General features: G+C 44.0%; 1 protein-coding gene across 1 annotated transcript in view; it reads right to left on the bottom strand.

The window, feature by feature from the left end:
• Positions 1 to 618: 618 nt before the first annotated feature.
• The window catches only part of LOC309811225 (protein FAM170A-like), a gene marked incomplete at both ends in the record, with an annotated part of 36,855 nt that continues 18,210 nt past the window's right edge, over positions 619 to 19,263 (bottom strand). The window contains one exon of the mRNA XM_082633813.1: positions 619 to 801. Coding sequence (XP_082489939.1) covers positions 619 to 801 — 183 coding nt within the window. The remainder of the gene's footprint in view (positions 802 to 19,263) is intronic.

Consider the following 19,263-nt stretch of genomic DNA (forward strand, 5'->3'; position numbering starts at 1 on the left):
CCAGATCAACTACCACGCCACGAAGGTTCTGGAACATTTCCATATCTCGGGGGACCTCATTTCCACGTGACTCTCTTTCCTATTCCCCTTTGTCACAGAAGGCTAGGTCCAGTGGTCAGGGTGAGATCTCGGCTCAGGCCCAAGGCTCTCAGACCTCAAAGTTCTGGTCCTGCAAGGGCCCCTGTCCTCTCTTGAGACCACTCCTGGCTCTCTCTGCCGAGAAGGAGCTGCTGGCAGTACGTCCTCTAAGAGTTGAGGTCCATCGTGCAGACCCTGAGAAAACTCCTAGGAAAAGGCTCCACCTTCTTGTTTACGTCAACAGAGGTCAATGCCTTTGTTAGTGCTGGGTGTGTCCCATTTGATGCAACTGCAGAGCCATTAGGTCAACCAGCACATGTGTGCGGCCCCTTCCCTTAGACTCCTCTGGGCCCTCGTGACATAGGCTCAGAAGACTGCCAGCCTCAAGCCTTACCTCTTCCAAGGGACGGCCACACCGTCTTCCAGGATCTTCTGTCCCATGAATCTCAGTTGCTGTTTGGAACTCAAAGGAGAGAAAAGACCCTGCCTTCGGGGTCTCTTTGGGCTGGGACCTTCCCCCATGGGCTGCTCTCCCTCATTCTCCTTTTCTTCTTGCTTCTCTTCCTCCTCCTCCTCCTCCTCCTCCTCCTCCTCCTTCTCCTCCTCCTCCTCCTCCTCCTCCTCCTCAGGGGTGCTCTCGTATCCCACATTGCCCATCAGCTGGGCCATGGTGAGATGAAAGACACGGCAGCTGAAGCCCTGCAGGACGCCGAACTTCACGTGCTGCTGGAGGATCTCCAAGGTGGGGAAGACCCGGCAGCAGGCCATGCACCTGAAGCCGGTCTCCATGGTCAGCATCCAGTCCGCTGTCTTGGCGCTGGGTCTCTCCTCGACGGCAGGTGGCCCTGATGGGCTGCCTGGCTCTGCCCTTTCCGCATACTCTTTCTCCTCCCCAGTGGGCTCACTGTCAGACAGGAGGCTTTCGGTGGACACATCAGAAGAGGGGTCAGTGTCTACTGCACACACATCCTCAGGAAGGGTCACTTCTTCTATCCTCAGCTGCTTTTCAGGCAACTCCAAGGGTTTCTTTGTCTTCCAGGAGACAGCGACACCCTTGTTCACTTGTACCTGCATGTAGTATATTTTCATGCCCCTTTCCTCTTTGTCTGGGTGCAGATAGTTCTTACAGGGTGAAGAGGGTGAGGAGGAGACACAGTGTGATGGGGAAGCGGTCTCTCCTTCTTCCTGATCCTGGGCTAGGGGTGGTCTAGGCTGGGCAGTGTCTCGATGAAATCTCTGGATTCCTGAAAAAGGAAATTAAAATCATAATAACATGCATGGGCCATGCCGGAAACTGAGGGAGCAGGTGTGGTAGACGAGAGAGGGACATTGGCACGACATAGCTATGTCGTGAGCTTGGTGTCTGTTGGCCGTAGGACGGAGTGGTGTATCTGGTGTCATCTGTGGGCTTTTCATGTGCGTGGGGGGGATACTGGAGCGGTGTCTGTATACAGGGGTGTGGAGTATGGTGGTGAGGGCTGTAGTATGTGAGGGATGCGGCTGGATGCGTGTACGACGGGGAGTGTGTTTGGGAATATCGGTGGTGCATTCCTTGTGGAATGGGGCTGTGGTGCAGGAGAGTACTGTGGAGCACGTGCTTGGGGTTGATGTGCACTGAGAAGGGCTGTGCCTGGAGGGCACGTGTATGTGTGAGCTGTGTGCACCAGAGCTGGATGGTCCTGCTCTCAGGCTGGAGGTGTATGATGCAGAACTCTGTCCTTCTCTGGAAGCAAAGGCAAAGACAAAGCCTACATTTTCCTCTGAAGATGCTTAATCTGGTCCCTCTTCCCTCCACCTCAAGCCCAGACCTTTCCGGCCCCTGCTCCTTGACTTCCCCACCATGGTAGTAGCAGTATTCACACACACACACCCAGACTCAGCTGGCATCCATGCCCTCAGAACAGCTCAGCCATCCTGCCCAGGCTCCTCCACAGAGCCCTCATCACCTCTGGTGACCCTGGATTTCCTCTCAGCCTCCCTGGGATCTGTGTGCCTCCTGCCTCACAGCCAAGCACCCCCTCACCTGAGGAGCCTCGCGCCCTTACCAGCGTAGCTAAGCTTGCGCAGAGTAGAAGTACAGAAGAAGTATTTAGAGGCAGAGGAGACATCCCCTGCCCCTGGGCTGCAGCCTTGGGCCACCACAGTGGATCCAAGCCGAGGAGGATCCTCTTGTGACTTCGAGATTCCTGAGGGAGGAATGAAAGGCTCAGGGTGGGTTCATCAGTCCTCTGTCCACCGATATTTACTGAGTGTGTGACACGTGTCAGGTGCAGTGAATACACACAGTTGAGAGTGTGGTTCCCAGTGGATCCTCCAGGATTTAATTCCAATCAATACTTATTCTCTCACTGTCTAGTTGGTAATATAGGCCTCGGTGGTGACTGTGAGTGTGTGGGAAGAGTGAGTGATGTGTATCAGTTAAGTCTGTGGTAAGTGTGGTGTTGGCATGGGGAGCATAGTGCAGACGTGTCTATCTGTGTCTGTGGCCTTTGTGTGCATGGTTTCTGTTCACAAGTCAGGAATTCTGGGACATGTAACTTTTCCTCATTACATGGTGTGGCTTGTATTTATGGTGCGTGTTCATTCACCAAGATTCAGTAAGCAGCTACTCCTGTGTATCCAGCACTCTTCCATTGTTGTAGTCTTTGGTAACGCTGCACATTCTAGTAGGGGAAGACACACACTAAACCAAACTACAATAACTATATAATACATCAGCTGGTGGTAAGTATATAAGGGTTGCCAGACTTAGCGAACAAGAATTCAAGGCACCCAGTTAAATTTCACTTTCAGATAAACCCAGAATAATTTTTTAGTGTAAGTATTCCCATGCAGTATTTGGCCTGACTTAGTTTTAGTGTAAGTAGGGCCCATACAATATGTGGGACATACGGATACTGAAAAATTACTTGTTGTTTATCTGGAATTCAAATTGAACTGGATAGCCCATATTTTATCTGGCAATCCTGACATGGGTTAGTGAGACTGTGGTTTACTGTGGTTTGTACAAAGCGGGTCTGGCATTACTCAAGAATGTGTTACAAGTGTGGTGTGTATGACACGTGACTGGTTCTTATAGAGGTATTTAGAGATTGCTGAAGTTAGCTGTGTTTGTGCAAGAGTTGAGGAGATACATGTATATATAGTGTGTGTGTGTGTGTGTGTGTGTCCTATATATAGTGTGTGTGTCTATATACATATCTCATCTCCAGCGTATGGTGTTGGAGGAGAGGATTGTGATACAGGTGGGTTGTATGAGAACGTAGTAAAGGAGGGATGCGTGTATATACCTCCATGTGCTGTGTGTGGTTTAATAAGGAAGTTATATGTGGGGTGTGTGATATTTTTGCTGTTTCAGAGTGCACATGGGTGTATGAGTTACTGTCTCATAAAACACCCCTAACAAGAATTCTGTATACACTCTTACGTACACCGAGTGTCAGCCAGGTCCAGGCAGGGTGACAAGAACTTTACCACGCAGACTTTATATCTGGTAAGCACTCTACCCCCATTCATCTCGCTCTTCTCTGCACTACCACACACACACACGCACACAGACACACACCCACACCCACACAGGAACATAGAGAAAAATATTCTGAATGTTCAGGGGCAGTCATTGCCTTCCCCAGCCTGTCCCAGCCACTGCCTGGAAATCTGCCTGCTGTCTAGAGCTCCATTCCCAGGGCCCATCCTACAGTCTCCAGGGCCCTGGGCCTGATAGGAGCTACTGGGCTCTAATCTGGGGCAGAGGCCTCTAGCTGGAGCTCTGGGGTGCCCACCCCTCTCCCAGGGCAAGCTACTCGCCTACATTTAATGCACGCAGGCACCACGTGGCCCGTGGCTCTCAGAGCTCCCCGCAGGACACTGAGGACATTTCTCACCCCCGCTCACGCGGTCTCAGTCTCTGGAAAACCCTTCCCTTCCCTTGACCTCCTTTGGGAAATTCTTCCTCTTGAAGGAATAAAACCTCCTTGCTTTCAATATGACACCATCCCTAGACAAACAATCTTCTTTCAAAGTGCATTCCACTTGTCAAGATATTTTTCAACAGGGCCTTCAACTCATTGGGCTTCTCTTTCCACTTTGGTAAATGAGGCCAAGCAACTCATGGGTCTCCCTCAGCATCCTTGCATCCTTCACATCCCACACCTCATGACCCCAGGGAACGATCCAAGAGAATAAGAGAGAAATCGGGGACTGAGAAAAGCTGCACCTCTAGGTCTGTGCAAGCAGGATGCTTCCTGCTATGAGTCCGACAAAGCTCCAGGCCCGGCTGCCCCAGGAGAGAGTCCTCAGACCAGCGGAGCTGACCTCCCATCTCCCAGGGGGCATCTGGCCGTTCTGTGCCGTCTCACACCACAGGGACCTTCCGGATGGATACGGCAGCATCAGTGAGACAAGGTCTCTCTCTCCGTGCTTCACAGGTGACACATTCTCAGTCCCCCGCTTCCTAGAGAAGGTTCAGTTTGGCAGAAACCCATGTGTCCCAGACAAGTTGCCCCCCACATACCTCCTCCGTTCTCGGCAGTTTCCTGGGACTCTTCATTTTCCAGATGTTTCCTCTTTTGTCGCCATTCCATCGTACCAACTAGAAGTCTCCCTTAGAAGATGCCTCAAGAGATGTCCAACTCCTCCTCTTCCCTACAGGTTGGCCCTTCTTGGCTCTTGGGCAATCCGTTGAAATGATTCAATACAAACAAAAATAGTCAAGTCTCCTAAATGGCTGAAAAACTTGTACCACTTAGTGAACCAGCAGTACTGCCTAGTGCTCACCAGGGCTGTTATGTTTGCAAGGTTGCCAGGCGCACAGTGGAATTCTGTGACCTCAGTGATGACATCAGAGCATTCGGTGGACCTAGGTTGAGCACAGTGTCTGCAATAGCACAGGCCCCATTTTCAAGAACAATTCCTTTTTCCCAGCCGAACCTTTCCCGTGAAAGGGAAAGGTTCATACCATGTCTATTATAAATTTTATCATACCATGTCTAATATAAAATTCACATTTTGATTGGTCATCTTTTAATGTCTTATCTAGAGAGATTTAATATGAATATTTTAAATGGTCTCCAGTTTCCCTGTGGATTATTGACATTTTAAACTCTGCACTTCAATTTTCCCTCAATACGTGTAATTTTGTCATGGCTATTTCTGTACTTAAAGATGAGGAACTATATAATTGATTTCTTCATTTTTTCCCCATCTCTTTCCAAGGTACTGCATTTGATTGTGTTTTATGAATGAGTGAAAAATGCTAGTCCTTGAGTGAGGACATTGGGCCCTTTACCAAGTAACTCAACCTATCTGGGCTTCAGCTTCTGTATGTGCGATCAAGAGGCTTGGACTAGCTGACTTTTCAAATGCTGTGTTTCTTTGATTCACTCCCACTTACTGATCTGCTCCTTAAGAAGAGGGTCTGTTCTCATAAAGTAACAACAGTCTTTTCCTAACCTTGGTTTGGGCGGAGTTTAACTGTTCGTACTCAGTTTGTTAGTTATATTGCCTTCTACGTATGCTTAGCTCTAAATAATTTATATGGCTCTTGTGACTATTTTTAGATCTTCTTTTTTTCTTATTTTCTTTTACAGTTTCTAATTTGTTATCGCCAGTGTAGAGGAGGCTGATTGATTTTTAAAATTTATTGATGTTGTATGTGTGTGCCTTGTTGAACCGTCTTATTAGTTCCTGCTAGTTTATCTGTGGGTTCTTTTGGGTCTCCTAGATAAATGAGCATATTAAATGTAAATAATGTGTTCTTTGGATAAAGTTTATTTTCTTGCATCTCTATATATAAAAGCAATATGTTGAATTGATTTAAATATTTAAATACTTACATACCTGTTATCACAATCTAACATTCTTTATCTTATTTTCTTTCAATCAATATTATGTTTTCAAGATTTATCCACGTGAATTCATATAGATCTAGGTGTTTGACTTTTGACTGCTTGATATTATTTCATCACACACGTATAGCATCATTTATTTTCCATTCAAGCATTATTGGACAATTGGATTGTTTCCCTCCCTTCTCTAGAACAACGTTTCCTAGAATATCCCTGAAGATGTCTGACAGTTGAGAAGGTCCAGGCTGCCCGAAGGATTGCTCCTTGCCTTTAGCCACCTTCCAACATGCCATCTCCAGCCTGCAATTTGAAGCACAGCTGAAATGAAAACTCCCCCAAATGTGTAGATGTTAGAAGCTTCCTAGAAGGTGGGAGGTTAATGATAGGCATCCTGCTGGGATCCCAGGGGAGTCTGAGCTGGCCTGAAGCTCATCTTCCTCCTCCACGTCTCAAGGGAAACGTGGAGGAAAGAAGACTTCAAAGACTGTGAGTAGGCAGAGGGAGAGAGATTGGGGGCCGAAGCTGTAACTGAGGTCTTGGAGTGGGCTGTGAGGACACAGAGACTCTAGAGAGCCAGGCTCTGCCTTCTGAGAAGTTCTCCCCTAAGGCTGCTCTTAATTCACGTGATACCAGCCATATAGATCCGACTTGGCCCACACTGTCACAGAAAGCCTTATCAGAATCTCTTCTTCTTCATACACTCTTGTGTCTGTTACTTGGTTATTGCCTTTGGTACTCCACTGATGTGAACCACAGTCTCTCGGGGATGGAGGACACTAGTGATCCATCTTGCTCTGTGGCCTCCGTCCACAGCTTGAGGGTAAGGGAAGAGGCCAAATGAAGGTCAAGAAGGAAAGATGGAGTTTGAAGACAAGACCTGAGTTAAGGGTGTCTTCTCATGTCTTGATGACTGAAATGTAGCTCCAGTACCTGAAGTCCTGCTTGTTCTCAAGCCTGACCACGGGGCTGGGTGCACTCAGTGAAGGAACCGTATACACTTAGTATTTCCTTGCTTGCTCACACTTGCCCTCCTCTGATACACCCTCTGCAAGACTGATCTTCCCCTGAAACAACTTTCCACCTGCTACTGTCATCTCAGGAACATTTGCTTCCCCTTCCTAGTGCCCCCCTAGAATGCCATTGCAGCCAATTCATAATTTGATAATCATGCTGCTTACCATATTCTCAGCAATTTTGGATAAATTTTTTTCGCTTTATTCCATAGTCTTCACCCATCAATAATCTTCCTTAACTTCCTAGCTGTAGGTTAACCCATTCGGAATCATTTCTTTTTCTTTCTCTTCTTTGGCAAATCCTTTCTATCTTTTAAGGTCTTTTTCTTGTCTCTCTACCATCCTGCCTTCCTGAACTTCTTTTTTTTCGTTTAAGTAACTTTTCAATCTCCTTCCCCAATTTCCTCATACACATTGAGAGTTTATTCCTCACACGTTAGACAGCGGTTTATGAATGGCCAGGCATAATGGACTCAGAATGAGTTGGCAACCCTGAGGTACCTGTCTTGCTGGGGAGCCACCGGTGAAGGGCTGTCTGCTGGACATATGTTTGCATGGAGTCAGGCTGAGTTGCCTCAGGGTGTTTACTCTACACTTGTGTGTGTTTCTCGCTAGTTGGTTTCCTCGCCAGCCACATGTGACCTCCTTCCATCCAGCCCAGGGAATCCTTCTCATCACAGGGGTAGGATGTTTGTCTCGTTTTCCATCACATCCTTTCCCCAAAGTTTGGTTGTGAGTTGTTCCCATTCCAAAGACCTTTCCTCTTTGAAGAGAAAAGAGAAAATCTTGTCTCTCTTTTCCTCTCACTTCACTTCTGCTCTATTATCTCCTCCGTCCAGAATGGCCCACTGACTCACATGGGTGTAGATCCGAAGATGGCAAGAAATGCCAGCAATTCTGAAATAATAATACGGATGTATCAGGAGAACTTGAAAACCTTTATCCCGCCACATTAAAAAAAATTGCACTTCCAGTGTATTCAGAGTCTCAGTGTAGAAACACAAATGATAGAGAAATTGAATGACACTCAAGTTTTTCTTTCCTCCTTTCCTGATTTATTCTAATCCTCAAAGTTAACATGATGAACTATTTGTTATGTAAACTTTCAGACATTTTCTACCCATGCACACTTTTCTTTTTTTCACATAAGAGTGTGAACTAGGTCACTTTCAACATGCTGTGATTCTGTGATTCACTGTCTCCCACCGAGTCATGCACTGATAAAGTCATCTGTTTCATGCAGAAATATTTCCAATAGCTATTAGCCAATGTCTGTGGAGTGCTTACTCTGTGTCCGTTTCTTGTAACTACTTTACAGATCATTTGTACAACGTACCCATGGACCAGGTACAATTATAACCCCCAAGTGACAGGTAAGTGTAGATAAATACAAATAAATACAGAGGCCAAGTGACTTGCCCAAGACACTGGGAAGGGCTTCATGTGGAGCCTGAACCTCGACATGCATCGGAAGGTCCCCACAGGAGAGAAACCATATAAGTCTGGGAGCGTGGTAAGCACTTCAGTCAGGCCTCAAGTCTTCAGCTTCATCAGAGCATCCACACTGGAGAGAAGCCGTACAGATGTGATGTGTGTGGTAAAGTCTTTAGTCGGTCTTCACAGCTTCAGTATCACAGGCGAGTTCATACATGGGAGAGACCTTACCAGTGTGAGACGTGTGGTAAAAGCTTCAGTTGGCGCTCCAATCTTATAAGTCATCACAAAATGCATACTGGGGATACATTTTATGAAAGCAGCGAGAGTGGTAAGAACATCAAGGAACTGTCAGAGGATAGAAGTTCTACAAAATGTTGTTTTCAGAAAACTCACGTGCAACGTGAATTCTTGCAAGCGTCAGGTCTCATAGGAGAGAAAGTATTTTAAATTAGTTGGTGTTGAAGCAGTAGCTAAACAGATCCTAGTGTTCAGCAGAGCACACAGCAGAGATCCCTTCTGATTGGTGCAGTAAGGGCTGCATTCAGAACTTTGACATTTATCAGATGTCACTTAGGAGATAGCACTTAGAAAGGAAAAGAGTTTGGTCTGGGCTTTAACAAAAGTGTAAGGATGAGCTAGTCAAAATTGATGTCCATGAGAATGTGCGCTCCATGAGGGCAGGGACTTGGCTGCTGAATCTACACAACCTTATCATTGACTAGTGCTTTTAGGTGTGCTCAGTACTTGTGTTTTAAATAAACCAAAAGGGGGAAATGTATAATATATGAAAGTTGTATCCAGATGGGGAAACCTGCCAAATAAAATTAATTCAGGACATGAACTTTTGTTGAAATACTGAAAACCACTGCAGAAAACCAATCTGCAATATATATTTTTTTAATTTATTTTTGGCTGCCTTGGGTCTTTATTGCTGCACGCAGGCTTTCTCTAGTTGCAGTGAGTGGGGGCTACTTTTCATTGCAGTGTGTGGGCTTCTCATTGCAGTGGCTTCTCTTTGTGGAGCACGGGCTCTAGGTGTGCAGGCTTCAGTAGTTGTGGCACGTGGCTGAGCTGCTGTGCAGCATGTGGGATCTTCCTGGGCCAGGGCTCAAACCCATGTCCCCTGCATTGGCAGGCAGATTCTTAACCACTACGCCACCAGGGAAGGGAAGCCCCCCAGTCTTCAATATTAATATGCTATTAGCCTATCGCAACTGGCTCCTTGCCTCCCGCAGCCTCTGTTCTCAAGTTGGGTGGTTATTTGAGACCCCATCTAGTTTTCCAAGGACTGTGTTCAGTAGAAATTGAACTACCTTGTGATTTTTTTTTTCTGAAGGTACAGAGTGAAAAAACATGATTAACTTTGCAACAACAGTAACTGCATAGTATACAATTGATTTTTTGTCTGTCAATATTAAGGCAGGGTTTACTGTAACACTTTGAAAGTGTCACAAAAATTGTTTGTCCGTAGGAAAAAAAAATTTAGTTGACCTTGAACTTACTGATTTCTAATTCTCTGCATTTTCATCCAGACTTTGAAATGTTTGCCTTCTAATTATTGTAGCATTTCTTCTAAACTTCTCAGGTAGGGGCTATGCCATATTCTTCCCCCACATCCATGAGGCAAATACCCAGAAAACTTGTAGGAATTTGATAAAATTATCCAGTGTATTATTGAGACAAGACTGACATTTATGTGCTTTTCCCTATTGGTTGCAGTAAAGCATGGTTTCAGGAAAGGAGTATATATATCAGAATATATTAGATCTCTTTGATTTAGAAATCATAGAATTGGAAGTTATTGATTATGAGATTAAAATACCAAAAAGATGAACACCACATCAATGATGTCACTAAATTTTTTAATGGAAATTAGTGTACAGCTGTAAGAAATTGAGTTTTGATAGATTCCTATATTAATCTGAAGCCGGAAAAATGATGACAGGGACTTCCCTGGTGGTACAGTGGCTAAGAATTCGCCTGCCAATGCAGGGGACACGGGTTCGAGCCCTGGTCCAGGAAGATCCCACATGCTGTGGAGCAACTAAGCCCGTGTGCCACAACTACTGAGGCTGTGTGCCACAACAACTGAAGCCTACGTGCTTAGAGCCTGTGCTCCGCAACAAGAGTAGCCACTGCAATGAGAAGCCCGTGCACCGCAACGAAGAGTAGCCCACACTCACTGCAACTAGAGAAAGCCCGCACGCAGCAACGAAGACCCAATGCAGCCAAAAATAAATTAATTAAATAAAAAATTTATTTTAAAAATTTATGACATATCATAATCGCAGGAGGTACACAGTATTGGCTTTGAGAGGTCACAGATTGTAGCCTTCATAGTATAATCAACCATAAATCTTTGTTAGTGTTTGTGTATGTGTGCATGTGCACACATGTATGTGTACATGCATAAGATCATGTGTAAAGGGATACTCTTCCAGAGTGGTTTTCCTAGGCAAGGAGCATTTTGTGATATTTTTCCATTTTATAACTTCATGTTATATTTTTTTCATTGAATAGTGGGTATTGCCAAAGCAGGAAATTATTTTAATAGAATTTGAAAAAGTATTAAATAATTATCCCTTGCAGTTAAGACCTCATATGATTGTTCTATATTGTCATAAGGCATATAAGATCAAAATTATGGTATGAACTCTGGAAGCCAATTTCAAAACCAAAACAGTTCTCAGATTATTTTGCATACACAGAAAAATTCATGAGTTTCAACAGTTGAAGCTTTATTATTTATGCTGTGCTTTAACTACAGATCCATAATAGGGAGAGGGAAAATCCTGGAGCTAGAAACAAAAGTGGATATACCTACATTGTGGAGGTTTAAAAAAAAAAAAGTTTCTCTTGTTGAAAAGATGCACATGAGGAGAGAACTGAGCATAATAGCCGAGGACCCTCTGGATGTGGAACCAGTAAGGACAAAGCAGGTTTGGATGGCATTCCATACGCAGACCAATGGTGGTATTTTTAATATAGTTGGTTAAAGGGCTTTATTTAGCAAGTTACAGTTGACCCTTGAACAATATGGGTTTGAACTGGGCAGGTCCACTTATATGCAGGGTTTTTTTTAATAGTAATTACTACAGTACTACATGATCTGTGGTTGGTTGAACCCATGGTTGCAGAATTGCAGATACAGAGGAACCACGGATATGGAAGTCTGACCATAAGTTATTTATACAGATCTGTCTACCCATCCGTCCATCCGTCCACCCATCTGTAGAGAGAGAGAGGGAGTGAGTGCACGTGCTAGGTATTTACAGAAGTAGATATGGAAGTGCGAGGATATACAAACACACACATGTGTATGTGATGTATATAAGCATGTATATCCACGTTTCTATTTCAGGGCTGGAGCAAGGAAAGTGTAGAATGATCCTGGAGAAAATTTACTGTGCCAGAAAGTAGGAAAGAGTGGTGGGACGTGTAAAAAGATCCAGCTTGAAGAGACTCACACTGGGTAAATCTGAGCAATTTGACCATAATATAAATAATTATCATACAGAATATGAATAAAAAAAGAGGAAGGGAGGGAAGGAAGGGCTCTCATAATAGAATGCCAAGCCATAAATATATAGAAGGAATGACGTAATGTAAAAATCATTATTTACAACCATCATAGTAATGATAGGTTCTGGCAAGAGTAATCAATGAATTATAAAACTACTGGTTGAAAGTTTACAAGGAGCAGGATGCTACAAAACCCAAAATATCTCTCCACAAAGTATTGATCACAACAAGAAATAGAGTAGGTATAAATTTGGTGAACACTACCTTAGCCAAGAGGTGAACATTATCAATAACAGAACAAACGAACGTTTTAGATCTCTGGGGTATGATATACTGAGAAGGAGGCAACGTTGCTTCAGGATTATTTCTGACAGAAATAAACAACCCGATCTTATCACAAGGAAGCATCCACGTTGAGAGTCTCCTGTTTCACAGTTATGACCACAGGGAGCATAACTGGCCAAAGGTCCCAGCTGCTGCTCTTAAATCCATCACCACGTTTGCCTGGAGGCCGGCCTTGCCCCTGATTGCTCCTAGTCAGCACAGCAGGGATCCTAAGGCAGGCCATTTCTTGGAGACCAGGATTCCTCTGTCCAGTGACCTTTTTTCAAGGACTCTGACAGCCTTGAAGGATTTTACGTAGATGACAAGGCAGTCTCGGATGATTTACCAAATCTTTCTTCCAAATCTTCACTCAGGGTCAGACTTGCACTATGCGCTGATAGTTCTGCCAGCCTTCCAGAGCTCCCTGCCATTTTCTCTCCGATGTTTCCCCTAATGAAATATTTGTTCATTAAAGTCTTTCTCAGCACTTTGCCGTCTAGTTCTTGGAGGACCAGGACAAACCCCAAACCCTAGAAGCATCCCTTTTTGGCTCTTTCTAGTAACCTTCCTTTCCATATGGTAGCCACTAGTTTGTAATGGTGTAGATTCACTTAGCCTATTTTGTACTTGATATAAATGGAGTCATGTAATAGGTGCTATTTTGTGTTGGCTTCATTTGCTCCACAGTATATCCATGACATTTATCCATATTGATGGGAGTGGATACCGTTGATTCATTTTCATTGGTGGATATTATTGCAGTGTGTAAACATATCAAAATCTATTTATTAATCCCATTATTGGTGGGTATTGGGTACTTCCCCATTCTTGGCTATCACAGTTAGTGGTGATGTGAGCAATCTAGAATGTGCCTTGTGCACTTGTTTGAGGGATATTTCTATGGGTGGAACCAAAGGGTTATAGGGTATATGTTCAACTTTGGTAGATACAGTTGACCCTTGAAGAATGCATGGGCATGAGGGATGCATCTGAGTCTTTTATTCCATAGATGTTTTTAAAATCTCTCTCACTTTTGGCCCAAGAGTGCTGCGTTTGGGTTTACGGTGTTTCTTAACTTTGAAATAGTCCAATTTTTCAATTTTTTCTTTCACAGTTGGTGATTTTTTTGGTCTTAAGAAATTCTTCCTACTCCAAGGCAAAAAGGCTGTTATCTTACTTTTCTTTCCTAAAGCATCATTGTTTACTTTTCAAATTTAAGTCTGCAGATCTTCTGGAATTTATATTTGTATATCCTATGCAGTAATGATTAATATTTTTCCCATATGGATATCCAGCTGACTGAGAACCAATAGTTGACCCTTGGACAACATGGGTTTAAACTACACAAGTGCACTTATACGAGGATTTTTTTTAATAGTAAATACTGCACTACTACACGATCCAAGGTTGGTTCAATCCTCAGATGCAGAATTGCCGATTATGGAGGAACCATGTACGTACAGAGGACTGGCTATAAGTTATACTTGGATTTTCAACTTAGCAGAGGGTTGGCACCCCTAACCCCCTTGAACCCTAGTTCAAGGATCAACTGTATTAGCAAGAGTGCTTTCCCCTCTCTGCTGCAGTGTTTTCTTTTCTTTCTTGTTTCTTTTGGCCATGCTGCGTGGCTTGCAGGATCTCAGTTCCCTGACCAGGGATTGAACCAGGGTCACCACAGTGAAAGCGCCAAATCCTTACCACTAGACCACCAGGGAGCTCCCTGCAGTGTTTTCTTTTTACACGTTGTTATAATGTCTGTTTCAACATGGATTTTGATGTCTATTATCTTGTCTATCCTTGAACAAACACCAGACTATCTTATATTGTAGATTTATAGTAAGATTTAATGTGACTCATATCTTTCTTTTCATTCTTCTTTCAGATTGTCCCAGCTCTTCTTTTTTTATTTTTATGTTTTTTTAGATGTTGGGGGTAGGAGTTTCTTTACTTATTTTTGCTGTGTTGGGTCTTCATTTCTGTGTGAGGGCTTTCTTTAGTTGTGGCAAGTGGGGGCCACTCTTCATCGTGGTGCGTGGGCCTCACTATCATGGCCTCTTGTTGGGGAGCACAGGCTCCAGACGCGCAGGCTCAGTACATGGCTCATGGGCCTAGTTGCTCCGTGGCATGTGGGATCTTCCCAGACCAGGGCTCAAACCCGTGTCCCCTGCATTAGCAGGCAGATTCTCAACCACTGCGCCACCAGGGAAGCCCCCAGCTCTTCTTGTAGCTCTTTGCTTTCCCACATAATATTTGTAAACATCTCATCAATTTCCAAGGGAAAAAATGCTGATGTTTTTATTGGGGTTTGATTGAGCCTATAGATCATTTTGAGGATTACTGATATCTTTGTAATATTGAATCTTCAAGCCATGAATATCACTATTTTTAAGAATTTCTCTTGGAGAAAAATAAAAGTGGATCCCATGTAATAAAATGTACATAAATAGACTCCAAAATATTTAAAGGACCTACATGTGAAAGATAAGTCTAGAAAGTTAATTTTTAAAAGGTAGAAATATATTTTTTCACCTGAGGAGTTTCAGAAGCACAGATATTAAGAAATTATTGGTTTATTATCTTATAATGAAAGATTTCTATTCCATGAAGAACACAATAAAAAAATTTTAGAAACACGTGCCCAATTAGGAAAGGATACTTGTAATTGGTAAAACTGAAAAGGTATTAATAATCAGAATATGTAATAGAAATGAGGAAGAAAAAGATAGCATCCACATTAGAAAATGGGGCAAAAGTTGTAAGTAGACACTTATAGATGAAGCTACCAAGCATTTGAAAAAAAGATCAAACTTATTAGAAATCAGAGAAATTTAACTAAAACAAGATACTACTATACATTTAATACACTAGCAAAATGGTGATGAGTCGTCCAAATGAAGGTAAGTGGTTGCACAAAAACCTGACGTGCAACTCTTTGGTAATCTGGACTGGTGTAGCCGTTCAGGAAGTCAATCTGGCTATATTATTAAGGTATACATATTTGCTATGAAATAATTTCCCTCGGGTATGTACTCCAAAGAAATTCTCAGATACGTCTATAAACAAATGTAAGAAGATGTTTATTTTATTATCATTGGCATGGCAGTTGGAAGAGTACAGGTAAAATGTGGGTGCAGAAAATGGAACTCTATGAAACAAATTAGATAGATGGGTGAATGTTTTTTTGTTTGTTTGTTTTTCTGCGGTACGTGGGCCTCTCGCTGTTGTGGCCTCTTCCGCTGCAGAGCACAGACTCCGGACGTGCAGGCTCAGCAGCCAGGGCTCACGGGCCCAGCCGCTCCACGGCATGTGGGATTTTCCCAGACTGGGGCGTGAACCCGCGTCCCCTGCATCGGCAGGCAGGCTCTCAACCACTGTGCAACCAGGGAAGCCTGGATGGGTGAATCTTAAAAAATATACTCCTGAATGAAGGAAATAAACACCAGAATGAATTTTATGACACAATATTATTGATATGAATTGAAACTATACACAAGTGCACATTTTGCACAAGAACACACCCAAAAGAAAACACATCAAACAAATTAGAATGGTAGCTTACGGGGTAGAGAAGGGAGTGGAGGGTGCCATAGGGAACAGGAGGTGAATAAATAAAACTTAATCATGTTACCGTATTTCATCATGCTATATCCAAGATTTCACTTTACTTGTAGTGGAAAGAAATCCTGTGTGCTATGTTGGCTTAAGTCAGGAATAGTTCTTGGAGGATATTTTCCTGAAAGAATTTGGAACACATTTTTGAAAAAATCTTTGTTTATACTATGGATGATCTTTTTTTGTTTGTTTTGTTTGTTTCTTTAATTTCTGTTTTGTGGGTGTGTGTGGGATCTACTTTATTTTGTATTTCATTCATCTGATCTTATATTTTTCCATCTGCCTTCTTCAGTTTTATTATTCATTTATTAATTTCCTGAAATGGATGTTTTCTGAATCAATTTTCAACTTCCTTTCTACTTTGTTTTGTTTTGTTTTGTTTTTGTTTTCCTTGCTGTACGCGGGCCTCTCACTGTTGTGGCCTCTCCCGTTGCGGAGCACAGGCTCTGGACGCCCAGGCTCAGCGGCCATGGCTCACGGGCCCAGCCGCTCCGTGGTATGTGGGATCTTCCCGGACCAGGGCACGAGCCCGTGTCCCCTGCATCGGCAGGCGGACTCTCAACCACTGCGCCACCAGGGAAGCCCCCCTTTCTACTTTAATATATGCTTTTAAGGCTCAACATTTCCCTCTATGTATGTGTTCAAATCTCCAGATCCAATTATGAATTTGAATGTTTCTCTTCATGGTTCTGTCAATGTTTGCTTTATAAAGTATCAGCTGAAGTTATTAGTTTCTGAGAATTTGAAACTTTTATGACTGTGAAGTGTCCCTCCGTATGTCAAGTAATGCTTTTTCCTTCCCCTTAAAGTTCACTTGGTCAAATAGCAATGTCACAGATTTGATAATTACAGAAATAACTTGAGACCTAGGATGTTGATGTCTGTCTCTAGAAAGGATTTTCCCTTGCTTCTGCACGGGTTGTAAGATGCTAACCAAACACGTTCACCTTTACACAATTTCAGGGAATGAGGTGTTTTGGCGTTTGGCTTCAGTCCCTGCCAAAGAAAGCCCAGTTTCCTCCTCCCCTTATTCCAATGGTGAAACTCTTTGGGGTTTACCAGGAAGCCTTCGTGGCTGGTAATGCTTTTATGTCGCTTAGCCTCTGGAAGACGTCCAAAATTCTACTGAGTTTGTACGCCTTTCAATGAACAGAATCTACACTCTTCTGAGGCCTACACAGTAGAACGGCAAGACGGCCTGAGACCTTCTCAGGGATTCCGGAAAGTGAAAACCAGAGTGAAAACACGTAGTCCAGAGCTCGTGCCGGTAGACACCCCCGCACCCACCCTTGCATTCTGGGACATGTAGTCCAGAGCTCGTAAACTCGTGTAGTCCCATATACTGCAGCTACAGTAACGCCTCGCTGTAAAGGTTTACCCGCGGAATTCTGGGAAATGTGGTCCAGGAGTTCCGGGTTAGTCGCAGGCACTTCCGCCCCAGGAGGACACGCAGCAGCCATGTTTTGCCTGAGGACGGTGTTTCAGGTCCGCTCTTCACGACCCATTCAAGCTTCCCCTTTGCAGACCTTTCATTTGGGGAGAAAGAGGAGGAGCGGCTAAAAGCGGAGGTTTGAGGGCCTGGAGTGGTGATGTACGCCCCGCGGGCGGAGCTTCTTTGCGTTTGGTAACGTACCCGGGATGGGGTGGGCTCAGGTCGTGCCTCCTGGGGTTTGAGGGTCTCCCCGGTTTTCTTCACCCCTAACCTGACCCCGTCCCCCACCTATGAGCTAGCCCTACCGCTTCATACGGCGTCACACTGGGTGAGTTGCTTAACTCCTCTGTGCCTCGGTTGCTGTTCGGTAAAAGGGGGGAAAAAGGAATGCCTTGTTAATATAGTGTTGTGAGAAGAAACGAGATAGCACAAGTAAAAGGTCTACAACTGCCTGATACATGGTTGGTATTAATACTACGCTAATTCGGGAGGCACCCATTTCGCAGCGGGATTCTGTGAGCCCAGGAAGCTGAATTGTCCTGGACTCCTGGCCTGTTTTGGGAGGAGAGGACTTGTAGCTGGTACGGGGGCGGAAGGGGGTGCGGTATGAATTAGTGGGGATGGAAACACAGCCCTGGTATTTCACAGTCTCCTTTCCTTCCCCAGCCCTGGCTTCTCACAAAGCACTGCACGGAGGAAGAGGCAACAGAGCCCCACGTGAGTAGGACTTGGCATTCTTCTCCTTAAGGTATTCCTATAAATTGTAGAACGTATGAGACATGGGTAACGATGATAACTGAGCCTTGGTCACTAATTTCCATTCTAAAAGCTTTATGCAAATGAACACTTTTCCATCAGGCGGTGGCTCTGTGAATTGGTACTGCTGTTTTCTCTACTTTAAGGCTGAGGAGCTGGGGGCAGGGAACACAACCCTGTTGGCCCATCCTCACCCAGATGGTAGGAGGCAGAGCTGGGGTTGGGACCCAGGCAGTTTGAGTCCAGCAGCTGAGTTTGCTAATCCCTTTGGTATATTCTCTTTGAGCATAGGGTACTGGCTAGAATCATATCATGAAAGGAGGTCGGGACTTAATTGTGGGGACCTTGAGAGCAAGGTTTAGGCTATTTTATGAGTTTTTAAGATAGTTTTCTCAACTGGGTCATTTATTTTATTTCAAATAATATGTATATCATAGAAGTAGCATAATCATTATGGAAAAATGCAGATATATACATAAAGAAAAATTTTAATTATCTGTAACTTTAGGATGTAAAGATACCAGTTGTTAATGTTTTCGTGCCTTTTTGTCTGGTTACTCTTTGTGTATGTTTCTGTGTAGTGGAGGCTGTTTTTTGTGGGACTGATGTTACACTGCAGGGCTACTCAAATTGTGGTCCACAAACCAGCGGCCTTGGCATCACTTTGATAGAAAGGCCCAGCCTTGAGCCCCATTCGAGACCTTCTGATTTATAATTTCTGCGTAGGGGGTCCAGGAGGCTGCGTTCCAACAAGATCCCGCAGTAATTCACATGCACGTGAAAATTCGAGAAGCTCAAGAGAGGGTCTTTTCTGGAAACTGAGGCCGAGGAAATCGACCCTGCTGGATGTCACAGATAAAACTGAGCTGGACTCACCAAAGGCCTACTTAGTCCAATGATTTTATTCCCCCACTAATTATTGTCAACTGTCAGGGCCCCTTTCAGAATCCTGAATTGAGCAGAAGACAGCTAGCAAGTGTAGAGTCAAAATGGAGGTCGTTAGAAGTTGTGACGATATCTCTCTCCCAAGCTTTGGGGAGTGGAATCATTGCCATCTTTTGTACTAGATCGAACCCGGGCCCCCTGCATTGGGAATGTGGAGTCTTATCCACTGCACCACCAGGGAAGTCTCCCATTTATTTCTTAAACTTTCCTATATTTATAATGATATAATTACAATTCAGATTCCTGTCTTTTTTTCATTTGAATTAGGTATGGACTGTCAAACTATTTTTTACTGTTG

The sequence above is a fragment of the Mesoplodon mirus genome (genome assembly GCF_964341445.2).
Source record: "Mesoplodon mirus genome assembly, chromosome: 10".
NCBI lineage: Eukaryota > Metazoa > Chordata > Mammalia > Artiodactyla > Ziphiidae > Mesoplodon > Mesoplodon mirus.